Source organism: Mangifera indica, chromosome 5 (genome assembly GCF_011075055.1).
Source record: "Mangifera indica cultivar Alphonso chromosome 5, CATAS_Mindica_2.1, whole genome shotgun sequence".
In the NCBI taxonomy this organism is placed as follows: Eukaryota; Viridiplantae; Streptophyta; class Magnoliopsida; order Sapindales; family Anacardiaceae; genus Mangifera; species Mangifera indica.
In genome coordinates, this window is record NC_058141.1 from 16,544,244 (window position 1) to 16,558,100 (window position 13,857).

Sequence of the window (13,857 nt, forward strand, 5' to 3'; positions counted from 1 at the left end):
AATCAATAGCACTCACTAAATTAGGTAAGTCAAAAATTTGATATTAAAATATCATAAAAAAATATTTAAACTTATATTTTTTTATGCATAAAACTTCTTCTCTTATTACTCAAACTATTCTTGGAGGCCTTTCTTCGTTGCTTGTGGTCATTCTTGGCAACTTCTATGCTCTTCATCGCTTATTTTTATTCAGCTCAAATACATGCACAAGTCTCCGAGATATCAGCTGCTCCTGCATTCTTGCCCAGTGCTCCCAATCCTATACTTTCAGCTCCAACTTTATCACCAGACGCTCAATTTCAACCACACCATTAAAATAGCCATTATTCTTGATTTTCTACTGTTTTGCTTAATGCAGCTTGCTTGTATCCAAGGGACGGTTAATGGGAAAGTTCCCATTATTGTGAGTAGTGCTTCCACTTTATGCTTGTGTATTTCTTTTGGTGGTATGTAAGTACTACTTTAGCTATTGTAGTGAGTCAATGTATGGCATTGTTTTTGTTGGGCATTATGATTTATGATAGGGTAATGTTTTAAAAAATCATTATGAATATTAAAACATGATGGCATAATCTTTAAGGTAAACCAAAAACAATGGACCTACTATAAGGTAAGACTACATCTATACTTAGTTACATTGAGCTTGAGCTATATTCTATATAAACTGTATGCTACAGATTAGGCTATTTCCCGGCATCCAACCCATAACTAGAGAGGAAAAACGCTACCGCGAGACTTTGAAGACCCACTAAATAACTTTCCTAAAAATCCTTCCTTTAATTTGTTGAACTCAAACGGGCTACTTTTCTTGAAGCCTCTAGCAGCTGTATACTTTCTCAGCTTCATATTTTCTTCTTTCAGCACTCCTACTGTCAGGCTCAGCTGTCTAATCACTTCTCTCTTCTCTTCATCCTTCTGCGTTAGTTGACCCTCCAACATCTTGTTCTCCTCTTTCAGTCTCTGAATTTCTTCCCTGAACATCCTGATTTCATCATTATGAAACTCACTTGAAACTGCAGCTTTTTTCGGTTCTTGAATTTCCAGTTCCAGTTCAGAATATTCATCTTCTTTTATTTCTTCATCAACTTCAGTTTCATTTTCCACTTCAGGATCCTCAACATCAGTCTCATTTTCGATTTCAGTATCACCCTCCTGTTCAGGATTCTCAACTTCAGATTCAGCATAGTCCTCTGTATCGGAAGTCTCAGAGTAGCTATAGTAGGTTTGACCCATTACACTTGATGGCTCCTGTGGTTTGTGCTTGATTGAAGAGAATAGAGATCCAAATGTTGCTAGGACACGAGTTCCAGTTTCAGACTTCACTTGATCATGCCGCTCTGCCAAGGACCGATAGGCCCGATAAAAATCTTCAACCATGCAAATTAGCTCAGGCCGTTTCTTGTAAAACATTTCTGCACGTTTGGAAAATGAATCTGCATCTGCTTCAATCAATTTCAGCATTGCCTTCGTCTTCTCATCTAACTCTGTATCAACCAATCAATTAACTAACAGTGACTATAAAATTTTATGTTCTGGCAGTTTTAACAAAGGTAGAAATAACAATCAAAATGTAATTAAGAAAGTCTTGTTGGTAACACTGCATAAAATTATGCATACAGTATGAAACATGTTCAACCAGCTACAGAAACCACTAGATCCTAAGTTTTGTGTGCTGGACCAGCTGGTAAGTATTAGAAGTAGTACTGTATAATTTCATATCTAATTAAACCTCTTGTAGCGTCCTTCAATTCCCAAGTTATCTCACCAGAAAAAGAAGAGGGGCAAACAAAAAGGAAGCATTGATGAATTCAGTACAGGGCCCCAGGCCCTCCATGCAAATGGAATCAAGAAATGAGAGTCCAACGCCCTACCTCTGTCCTTGTTCTATAGAAGCAACACTTGTTCATTATAAGAAAAGTTATATCATGTTAATCGGATACTAATTGGTCTGGCACATTATTAGCTCATAAATAGCGCTTTAAAATGCTTATAAAGATCATTAGTTAAGTTAAAGACCAATCCTAAGAGTCAATTAGAAAGAAACAGACAAAACCTGATGCATTTGAAGTTAAGGATTTTCTATAGTGAGGACCACCATATCAAACATAAATTATAACCACAACTCGATTGATCTTTCAGAAATCATTGTTTATCTGACCGAAGAAAATCCATCAGAACCGATGACATAACAAGATAAGATGTACTCCTCCAGACCAACCTAAAGCTCTTCAATTTCTTAAACCAATCCTTTCTCATTAATTATTATTCATAGTTGATATTATTATTCTGTAATTATAAACTTTTCGCAGCCCTACCAGCTAATAAATGGAAAAGGTGAGGACCATCATTAATTATCACTTTTGTTGTCTTTACAGTGAACCATTTCTAGTTCAAAAAAGGTTATTTAAAACCAACATACCCCTCAAAGTAACAAACAGTCTTCACCATTTTTGTTCCATTGTAAGCCAATTCTTGTATAAAGTAACATGACATCAAAAGAAGTCAATTTAACTTTCAATAATATTCAGAAATAATAAAGTTGAAACACAATCACCAACGGTCCTCAATAATCAATCTAATTAAAAACCAAGATCCAGGAGGCACATGCTTCAGGGAACAGAAAGAAAACGGCAACAAAGAATAAATAGCATTATTCATAACAGGAAAAATGGGTAAAGAAGTTTACCAGCAATAGTGGTTTGGAGCCATGGAGAACGGTTGGAGCTCTTGTGACTGTCAAACCACCACCAGTGTGATGTTTCCTTCTTCTCCATCATCTCCACCATCCTTTCTCTCTTTCTCTTACTCTTCTTCTCACCTTCTTCACAATCGAATTCAAAGCCAAAAACAGAGAAACAAAAACATAAAATTCACAGTTCAAGAACACAAATCGACAACTCCAGGGGCCAGATATTAACAGCAGAAGATTTGCTAAATTTGTCATTAAGCAAGACAAAATGTACAACTCAGTAAAGGGGCAATTCAGTCATTTAAAGAACCGAAAGCCAAGGAGGGAATTTCAAATTTCAAATAAAACAAAAAATTCGACCAATGTGATGTGAATCTAAAAATCATATATGGAAAGAAATATATCTAGAACTTACCGAAAAAAAATTATAACAAAACAAATCTCAAGAGAACGTTAAGAGCTAATGTCCTACTTTGGATTCTCAGCCACTGTAGTGCTCTCACCACCAAAGATCAATCAATATTCAGGCTGTTTTCACTTGAGACCAAAAAGAAAGGCCAATGGATATTATGTGCAAGTGCGATAACATTGATACTACTTAGGGATTTCACTAAAAAGCATTATTATAATAATAATCAGAAAGAAAGAAAGAAAGAGTACCAGAGTGGTCTTCGTTTTGTGGGGAGAGGAGAGAAAGGGGGCGCGGCCTTCTTTGTCTCTATATCTGGCTGTACTTAGGAAGTAGAACAGTATAAAAGACTGAGCGGCGCTGCAGTTTAAATACAATACAAATTTGTTATTATTTTTTAATATATTTATCTCTTTCTATCCTTCGATAATTTAATATAATGTTTAAGATGCTGTAAACTCCGAGGCAACCAATTTACAGCTGCGGTAAATGGAGGGTAACTGTTTTAGTTTTAGATTCATACTAGAATTAGAGGTCAATCCATGTTTCCCACCCAAATTTTGATGAAGTCCTTTCCATCCTTTAAGTTTAAAAAGTCCATTTCCCACCCATATGATATTTCTGTTAGTAAATCCATTGTTTGGATATTTCTAACTGTTTTATAAAAATTACACTTACTTATATACCCGTTTATAAATTAAATTTACCTAACATAAAATATAAGAAGAAAATTAAAATGTCTTAATAATCTAATCTCCTTGCATCCCATCAACCACCCCTCTCTACCATTCCCTCTCCATGACAACAACCCATAAAGATGCAAAATCTTGTTTCGCTTCTGACAAATTTGAAATGTAGTTGAATTTAAAAGAGTTTTTAAAATTTGAATCAATCTCCATTATTCATGAATTACTAATAAACTCCTTGAACAAAAGTAATGAAAGATGAAATAATGATGTCGAGAAAGAGGAATGAAGTTGAAAGTTGGAATGTTAAAAGAGGCATAACTTATAGTTACTTACTAAAGAAAACAATAAATAAAATAAGTAGTAAAGCTAACAAGAATAGGATGGAAGATGAATTTAGCCAAGGTGTGTGAACCTTGTTATATATTCAATTCAACCATATGACTTTTTTTTTTTTTAACAAAAAGTGAAATGATTTTTCTAGTCTATCATTTTCAAATGAATTATCAATTTTATCAATCATTTAGTTTTAGAATAGAAGCTTTAATATAAGGCCTCATGATTATACAATTATTTAACTCTTATATCTTTGATTTTCTATTAAATTATATAGTTATTCAACTTTCAGTTACCTCTCTTTATCCCCTATGTCTCTCTTCAACCAATCATATCTTGTTATCATTTCTTTCCAATCAAACAGTTATAAGTTTTTTCCCATGGAAAAGAAACTCATAAGTTTGGTTTTGAAAAGTCTATGATAGTGACTCTACTAATGATAGATTCGAAAATGAAAAATTTATAATTAGTGATTTGAGAATATACAATGGGGGAAGCAACAGTTGTGGCTATGGAGATGGTGGTGATCACTGTGATTAAGTTGGTGACATTGATGATGATAATGGTGAAAAAGTTAAGAAAATTAAACATATATTAAAATTTAAAGAACATTTTTATCCTTTTATTAAATTTTTTTTGGTAAGATTTGTTTATTAAATCATTTTTTGGTAAGTAATCTTTTCATTAAATCTTTCATAAAATCTAATGGATTTTATTAACAAAATTGAGGAATGAGTTAAAAACATGGTTTCAAACTTGAATGTGGGAAATTGTTAGATCATCAAAATTCTGGTGGGGACTAGTGATTTGACTTTTTAATACTTAGAATTATGCATTTGCACTGCAGTCAAAGTTGGTGAATGTAATATTGTAAATAGTGTCCTGATTTGTTGGATTTAAATTCAAAAACCCTAACCACTGGCCACTGTAACGTACAATACAGAAGGTAAGGTTATTTTCGACATTTTATGATTTGGACTTATTCGTGTTCCAATAATACAAACGGCTTTGAAAATTAACTTTGCGGGAAAGAATTCATGTGGAGCGTGCTGGACCCAGAAAAATAATAATAATAACAAATGCTGCAACGGTCGAAAAAGCCAGACTGGATCTTCTTTCTTGAAAAGAAGAAGAAAGGCCAATAATCTGCATCAGAACAGAACTTGCATCATGCACCAATAAAAGAAAATTGCATTGCTAATGCTTAATTTTAAGGTAGGCTAGACTATATCGCTGTTAAAAGATAGTTTGAGTAGTAAAAGATTAAATTATATATTTAAGAGAATATGAGTTTACGTGTTCTTTAATGACATATCATGATCAAACTTTTAACTTACTTTTTTTTTATCAACAGGACGATCGAGTTTAATAAAGTTTTTTTTTCTGTATTCTAATTATAAAAAGATATAATACCGAACAAATTAAGCTTATTGCAAAAACTCATCCTACCAATAAATTTTTTTATAAACTATAAAAACACACAAAAGGGCCAAAGGACTATTTCTCACCCAAGGTTTAACCCATTTCTAAACACACTTATGTAGAGTTTCAAAAATTTAAATATTCATTCATCCTTAAACTTTCATTAAAAATAAGAATAAAACTATTATTTTAATAATATTATTAAAAAATATATAATTTTATCTCATTTTCTTCATAAATTTTAAAAAATAATAATTTCACTCTTATTTAAAATTTAAAAAGTTAACATTTCACCTCTAAGGTTTGTTTATCTTCTTTGATCATTATTATTTTGGTCAATGACCAACTCTTTTTACCCATATTCCACATTCAACTGCTCTAGACACATTGTCGGTGGCCAACGTATGACGAATCTCCTTTGGTTCTTTAATTCGTCGTTGTTTCTTCTTCAATTCATGGTTGAAAATTGTTAAGTGTTGTTTGAGTCGTCATGAATAGGTGGGACAAAGACAAATCATTCTCGTCTTTTTGTTGGACAAAGGCGAACTTCATCTGACTAAACTACTTTGATAAGAAGGTTGATAGAGAGAGAAGAAGATGATGAGAAGATCAATCAATAGTAGAAGTAGATTTTAGTTGTTAAAAAGAGAATAAAAAAACCCTAAAAAAAAATTATTAGTTTTTCAACTCAAAAGAGAAAATTGAGATATAATTTTATTTATTTTAATATTACTAATAAAATAATAATTTTATCCTTAATTCTAATAAAAAAAATTAAATAAATAAAAATAGATTAAACCTTGAGTGGGTATCTAAATTTTTAAAATCTCATAGACGTGTGTTTGTTTTTACATCAAAATTTGGTTAGGAAAAAGTCTTGGCCCACGAAAATGGAAAAACCCGAAATAGTCCAGTCACAATGTAGTGCCGCTGGTCAGTCATACAAAATTAGTCAAAGGGTTTCTGCAACAAAAAAAGACACTTCAATTCCTTTAATTATCCCACAATTCACCTGATTGTACGCAAGAGTAATAGAAACAGCGCCTCGCATGAGCCCAGCCCACCAAACTATAACCTAAATTAGTATCATCACTTGGTTATTAGTAATCAAGAAAGTAAAATCTTAAAGCAACACCACCACCAGGGTTCCTACCTACTGTTTACCCTTATTAGTCAAATTGGATAAAAACAATACAAGAAATACAGTTAAAAATATGGTTGAGTGGTTCACTTAAAGTTTCAAGATGACTAGAATATATATATTTTATCCAAGATAAACAAATGTTTCAGATGATAAAATAATAGAATGAGACTGTTCTAAGTATAGAATGACTATTCCAAGCATAGTAGAGAACAAAACAATCATTCCAGGGATATTGAGGTTACCCATTTTAGAAATATTGTAATGATTAGCAAAAAGAAGAATGAGAAAGAGAAGAGGAAGAGCTCATTCCAAGTAAAAATTAAGAGTAAGGCTAGAAGTTTAGATTTTGGAAGAGAATATAAAAGAATTATGTTAGATTTTATTTTAATAAAAATTAGGGACATTTTTTCTAACTTTAACTTTGAGCCACAAATCTGAATGTCTACATTACATTTGACTTGCTGTGATGGGGAACCTAAATTCTTTGTTAACAAATCCTCCTTTGAATTGTTTATAAATCTTAACTAATAATAAGTAGATAAGTAATAATATATTATTTAATAATATAAATAAATAAAATTACTTTTGAAAATTTTCTTATGATGATGATTTCATCAATTTGATCAACAATTTACCAAAAATCAGATGGTTTGCATAATATTTTCCAAAAAAACAAACCTCTGAGAGTTTAATGGAGCATTATTGGATCAGGGGGAATTGGGGACGTGGGACCCATTCAGTAGGAAAAATTGAGCTGTAAGGCCGGCCCCAATAACAACACGCACCAATTATTACAGCAACAAAACCCTAATTTAATCTGTAAGAAAAAAATTCTGTTTCTTTTCTCGATCCTTCTTCAATGACACTCCAAATTGGTCCCACTTCACTCCCAAGTTTCATTTTTTTTTTCCCTTCTTGGTTAATTTTATTCACTCAATATTCCAATCGTGATCAAGGTAGTTGATCCCTGTTGTTGTACGGTTTTCCCATTTTCAGAGATGAGTCTGTCATGTGGCTGTAGTTAGTTATTTGCTTAATTTTATTGATTATCGGAGTTTCTAGGATCAGCTTAATTTGGTGTAGAAAGTGACATTTTGAGTATTATACCTCTGGTCTGATTAAGGTTTTATAGATACTGGGAATTTTAAGGTGCATTTAGCTAATACTAAAGGAGGCATTCATGTCTTTCAAGAGCATTTTGCAAGATGTGAAGGGTGAGTTGGGAAACATATCTAGGAAAGGTTTTGATGTTAAATTTGGGTATGGCATGCGATCGAGGTCGCATCGTGTGGTTCAGGATACTTCTGTTGTGGTGGATGCTTTTAGGCAAAGCTCTTGGGCTAATATGCCGCCTGAGCTTTTAAGGGATGTTTTGATGAGGATCGAGGCTTCTGAGATTTCTTGGCCTCCTCGCAGAAATGTAGTTGCTTGTGCCGGTGTTTGCAGGAGTTGGAGGGAAATTATGAAGGAAATTGTGAAAACCTTGGAAGTTTCTGGCAAGTTGACGTTTCCTATTTCCTTGAAGCAGGTTGGATATCAACACTTTGTCTTATATCTTTAACTGACATTTTAATTTTCTGAAGTACGCTTCTCTGTCATCATATTTATTACCATTCTGTTGTACTTCATTGGTTTATGACCTTTGTTGAATTTAAATCTGGTAAAAGTGCTATTTTTTGTATTATGTTACCCATGAAAATTCATCTCCAATGATGTAGAATTTCATTCTCAAAATTAAAGGCTAACTGATGGTTTCCATGTTAATGTGAGGGAAAAGTTATGTTCATCAATCTGATGTGCTTGTATATGTTTGGCAGTTCTGATGTAATCTTATGGAAGTATTATTACTTGAAAATTGTTCGTAATCTTTCTTCTTTTATGAATCAAATCTAGTTACTGGAAGTGTAAACTTCTGTGGATCTTCATTTCCAGTAAATCAAAATTAGACTTTGAGCTCACTGTCTAGCCTTACTTTGAACTGGTTCATCGTGGGTTATTGAACTGGTTTGTTGAATTATGATGCCACTGTATAAACAATTTTGTGAGCTTGCTCATAAAATTTTCTATCATGGGTTATTGATTTCGGTTAACTTTCTCAATCAAGCCATAATATTGCCCTCAGATCCCGGGTGACTGTAAAGTCCTGTGTTCAAAATTTATGAATTAGAGTTCACCATACCACAACATTGGTAAGGACATCTGATGCCATGCATATAGCTTGTTAGAAACTGACAATAGAAAAGTCTGTGGTTTTGTGTGGAACCTATTGAATCAGTTACTGTTGACCTAATGAATAGTTACTGTTTCAATGATTATATCCTATTTATTGTCATGACATTTCATATTTTGTTTTTAGAGTGAACATAATTTGAAGGGGATTAGAAGCCAAGATCCTCTGTTTCCCATCAGGAATATCTGGTTGCAGCAATTTTAATTATTTAATATTTTTTAATTGAGATTTTTAATTTTTAAGACATCTTTTGCTTTCTGTTAATCTTGAAAGCCCACTGTTTTTGTGTTCTGCAGCCTGGGCCAAGGAACACTCTTCTACAATGCTACATAAAACGGAATCGTAGCAACCAAACATATTATCTATATCTGAACTTGAATCAAGGTGACAACTGAAATTTTATTATATTTGGTGTTCTAGCTTGTGTAATTCATGGTGCTGATGTGATTTTGTGTTCCTTGTCACAAAATGTCTTTCAGTTTATTATTGGATGAGTTAGGTTTATCAATGGTTTACTAGTATTCTGGTATTACTGTAGGGTTTGCTTTCTTTAACACTTTTTTCGAAGAGTGGTGTATGCTAGCACTAAATGTTAAAAATTTATGGCTTTTGTCTCATCGCATAGCAGCTTCAAATGATGATGGTAAGTTCCTTCTTGCTGCAAAGAAGTGTCGACGCCCTACTTGCACTGACTACATCATCTCATTGAACTGTGATGATGTGTCCAAAGGGAGCAGCACTTTCATAGGAAAATTAAGGTATGTTCATCCAGGATGTTATTTGGTTGGTTCATTATCTTCTAGGTGTAAAGTCACCATCTTGGTTTCCCTAATGGCAGATCAAACTTTTTGGGTACCAAGTTCACAATCTATGATGGGCAGCCTCCGATTGCTGGAGCCAGAGTAACTAAATGTCGCTCCTCCAGGCTAGTTAACTTGAAACAAGTCTCCCCTAGAGTTCCAACTGGCAACTATCCTGTTGCCCACATCTCTTACGAGTTGAATGTCTTGGGCTCTAGGTAACAGTGTTTCTGAAATTTCCCATTCATCTTCTCTGAATACAAATGTGGATCATTATAATACTACATTGTTGTAATTATTCAGCTGCCATGGTGTTATTCTTTTTTACTAGCCAAATGTATATATATTTGAATAATAGGGGTCCAAGGAGGATGCAATGTGTAATGGATGCCATTTCTGTCTCTGCTATCGAACCAGGGGGTGTGGCCCCCACACAGACTGAATTTCTTCACAGCAATGTGGATGCCTTCTCTTCCATTTCTTTTTTCAGATCAAAATCAACTCGCTCAGAGAATTTTCAATCTGGACCTCTGACTGGCCAGAAAGATGAAATGTTGGTGTTGAGAAACAAGGCCCCAAGGTGGCATGAACAACTCCAGTGCTGGTGTCTAAACTTCAATGGACGGGTAACAGTTGCTTCAGTTAAGAATTTTCAATTGGTTGCTTCCTTGGAAAATGAAGCTGTTGGGCAGGAGCATGAGAATGTTATTTTACAGTTTGGAAAAGTGGGAAAAGATGTATTCACCATGGATTATCAATATCCAATCTCAGCTTTCCAGGCATTTGCCATCTGCCTTAGCAGCTTTGACACTAAGATTGCCTGTGAATGACTGACAAGCAGGTGTGTGCGTGTATGCAGAACTATTTTCTGGTCATTGAAGGAGTACTTTATGCATGATCTGAACCTAGGACATATAAGAGTTCATTAACCGCTTCATTTTGCTTAAACATCAGTTTGAAAAAATCTGTAGCAATTTGTTGATGAATTAAATTCTGATCTTGCTTTGAACTGTGAAATAAAATTGATCAATGGGAATTATTGTTTCCTGGAGGTAAGATTTGTGAGACCTTGTCTAATGCTTACATTTGCTTTTGCAGTTGTCCGTTGATTACTGAAGTCATATGATTTGGTCAATTGCAATAATTACCTGCCAATCTCACCATTTTTTCGCCCAGTTTTCAGTAGAGTAGTATATGTTTATGGATATCAAGTGACTCATCTTATTTATTGTTTTTTGCCTGACGGGTGTTCCCAAGTGCGATAAAAGTTGGTTGGGAAGCCAGTTAGATTTCCTATATAATGCTGAACATTGTGCTGCTAGGTAATTTGATCTATGCTATTTAATCCGTGTGATTGTTAGGTTTTATTATAATTTTTCCCTGTACATAACCCTTCCATCCTCTGGATAATTTTGTGTGAGAAATCGGACTACCGAAGATTTTGTAAGTCCATTTTTTATTTGACATATGGGTTTACCTTTCCTGTCAATCGAGCAATTCAGGAGATTCTAGTATTGGCTAAACACGTGAGACCCCATGACATGAGTAAATTTATTTTTGGATATGATATGTGTAATTATCAAGCAGTCGGGCAGGATTTATCTATGAAAAATTTCAAGTCCAGTTAAGATTATGGTGGCCTTTAACCATTGTGTTTGGAGGATTAATCACCTAGTAGCAGCTATAGATAAGGATCATTATCCAAAGACAGTATTATCTCAGGCTAGTTAGCATGTCAAAACTCAAAATATAACCCAATTTATTTTCACAAGGAATCTTATTTATGGCCGAATGATAGGTGCATAATACCAAAAACTTCCATAACATGAAGACGTCTACAAAAAGAACTGTGATTGAGATGGAAGAAGCAGTTGATGATATTGATAACAGTATTTTATGAAGCATATAAGTAAAAAGAGGCCTCCCTGGATGAGAAAACGTTTCTTCTTCAGACTTGGAGAAGGACATTTACAACAACAATAATTAAAAAATTAAAACCATAGATATAAACAGTGAATAACGTATCCAATTTATTTAATAAAGCACATATGATTTTAGTCTGTAGCAACTGAAGGAAATGAAAATAAAATTACAGTGACTGACAGGTTCCAATTATCACCAGGAGAAACGATCCTGGTGCTTGCGAACTCAGATATATATCAAAAGGGGCGGGGGCCAAATGGACCAGGAGGACCACCGGGCCTACCAAAACAGTCCTGTAGCATCCAACAACAGCATAGACAGTAGAGACTGCAATTCCAAATCCAAAAGAATTGAACAAGTAGAATGAGATAGTGTCTAAATGTAATGTAAACCCCGTACTCCTATTTATTAATTTACTGGAAACAATGGATCATGGATGTAAATGGACTTACCAAGAAGAAATCATGTTGCATATACCATTGAAGAACCCACCAAAAAATCCACCTCCAGGTCCCGGCCAGAATCCAGGGCCTCCACCCCACGGTCCGCCAGGTCCAGGCCCCCATCCAGGCCCCCCAGGTCCTCCAGGTCCAGGACCCCAGCCACCGCCGGGGCCTCCAGGTCCACCAGGTCCCATCGTACTCAAATATTTGACACTCTTAAACTGATGCTGAAACAATGCCGAGGTTAGCGTCTCTGGATACAGGCACTCTTAAAATGCACGCACATTCCTTTTCCCTTAAGTTAAACCAACTTCTCTCATAAAAACCTAACATTCCCTGAGCTATTCTTCTTTCAACTACCCTTCAAATGTATTCCTTAGCCGTGTTAAATTAGTGATGTCATCTGCGACGCGTAGCCGAATACTTAATCCTCTGTCCCTATCTTGCCCCATTACAGGAATGACATTGAATTCCTGATCCTTTTCCGCGGAAAAAATTTTCTTCTTTTTCCATCCCTTTTCCATCCATGCAAAAAAATAATGAAATATTTTTGGAACATATTTGTAATATCTATCCAAATTTTGGTTGTAGGGGAATCTCTTCCCTTGTTCGGGGAGTAATCAACGACACTTAAATTCGTTAATTTCATTTGTACTTAGCCCATTCCATTGGGTGTGAGCCTGGGTCTACCAGGCGGTTGGTAGTTGGGGATGAGTTATTGTTATTTAATTGGATGGTTTCATTTCAATTCAGTCCAATCAATGTCACCGACTCCACTTCCACTTCCATTTCTTCACCTCTTGTTTGTTATAAAACCTTATAATCAAACAAATGATCGCATGGTAATTCATTGCTCGGAACCAGTTGACAGTTATGTATGAACCATGTACTTCTACAGTGCATGAATATTTGCTTGATGGATCTTTTTTCTGGATGCCGGAATTGTGTTACTTCAAATGATCCTTGATCACCATTCACCGGCCTTATATCTCTTTCTACACCAACATCCATCTACCTCAAGTAAATTCTTCATCTACACTTTGTACCAGATAATTTCAGATTTCAGACCAATACAAGCTTACAATGTATCAGCATAAAAATTGCTAATTCTGAGATTTTCAAGAAACAATACTTAAGCAAAGTATACACATGAAAACACACGGCGAAGGCTTGCTCTAATTAAACGGCAACATCATGCCAAACAGAGACCACACCAGCCATTTAAAACAACTCATTTGATCATCCACTAGAGATTTCAAACCGAAGTGACAGACTATGACTGCTCCAATTAGGGTTTCCTTCCGTAAGTACATATATACATTTATTATCTTTTAAGGGACTTTTCAGTGATACCCCCTAAAGGCTTTATATTTCCTCGAATACCCTGAAATTACAGCATTTACAATAATCAATCACATTCAGTAAGTATCAGTAGTAGTTGGCCAGTTGCCTTTGTGGAGACGGACAGAGTGGTCCAAGATGAAGGCATGGATCATTATGGGCTGTATATTGTTGGGCTAAGACGTTTGCAGCCTATGCCATGTAAGTACAGATACCCTGGTAGAAATGGTGGGAGAAAATATGTGATTAAATCTTAATTAATTACTCGATTTAAATGAGGTTAATAGAAATTACTGGAAAAAAAACATGATAGTCGAGCAGAAATATGAATTGGAAGAGAAAATGGTGAAATGGGCCTTAATTTGATCCCCTTTCGATAAAGATAAGTAGTAAAAGTATACAATTGACAGAATCACAACACAAGCACTGGATTG

General features: G+C 34.6%; 3 protein-coding genes across 7 annotated transcripts; 1 reads left to right on the top strand and 2 right to left on the bottom strand.

The window, feature by feature from the left end:
• Positions 1-514: 514 nt before the first annotated feature.
• On the bottom strand, positions 515-3,477 carry LOC123216093 (protein NETWORKED 3C-like). 3 transcript variants are annotated; one of them, XM_044636455.1, is made up of 3 exons: positions 3,350-3,477; positions 2,687-2,821; positions 515-1,484 (listed from the first exon to the last, which is right to left on the bottom strand). In XM_044636455.1, exons 2-3 carry the CDS (start codon positions 2,784-2,786, stop codon positions 709-711), a joined length of 876 nt encoding a protein of 291 aa, XP_044492390.1. In that variant the 5' UTR covers positions 2,787-2,821; positions 3,350-3,477; the 3' UTR covers positions 515-708. The 3 variants fall into 3 exon arrangements, with proteins under 3 accessions (XP_044492390.1, XP_044492392.1, XP_044492391.1); XM_044636457.1 differs by having other exon boundaries at positions 2,687-2,818; positions 3,350-3,447; XM_044636456.1 differs by lacking the exon at positions 3,350-3,477 and adding an exon at positions 3,105-3,311.
• A 3,994-nt stretch (positions 3,478-7,471) lies between these two features.
• Positions 7,472-11,083, top strand: LOC123217571 (tubby-like F-box protein 3). Of its 3 annotated transcripts, XM_044638663.1 has the most exons (6): positions 7,472-8,214; positions 9,213-9,300; positions 9,542-9,674; positions 9,755-9,934; positions 10,075-10,557; positions 10,815-11,083. In XM_044638663.1, exons 1-5 carry the CDS (start codon positions 7,867-7,869, stop codon positions 10,544-10,546), a joined length of 1,221 nt encoding a protein of 406 aa, XP_044494598.1. In that variant the 5' UTR covers positions 7,472-7,866; the 3' UTR covers positions 10,547-10,557; positions 10,815-11,083. The 3 variants fall into 3 exon arrangements, with proteins under 3 accessions (XP_044494598.1, XP_044494597.1, XP_044494599.1); XM_044638662.1 differs by lacking the exon at positions 10,815-11,083 and having other exon boundaries at positions 10,075-10,772; XM_044638664.1 differs by lacking the exon at positions 10,815-11,083 and having other exon boundaries at positions 7,474-8,214; positions 9,545-9,674; positions 10,075-10,772.
• Positions 11,084-11,642: 559 nt separating this feature from the next.
• On the bottom strand, positions 11,643-12,364 carry LOC123216055 (putative polyketide hydroxylase). Its single transcript, XM_044636408.1, has 2 exons — positions 12,092-12,364; positions 11,643-11,966 (listed from the first exon to the last, which is right to left on the bottom strand). Exons 1-2 carry the CDS (start codon positions 12,274-12,276, stop codon positions 11,876-11,878), a joined length of 276 nt encoding a protein of 91 aa, XP_044492343.1. The 5' UTR covers positions 12,277-12,364; the 3' UTR covers positions 11,643-11,875.
• Positions 12,365-13,857: the final 1,493 nt, after the last annotated feature.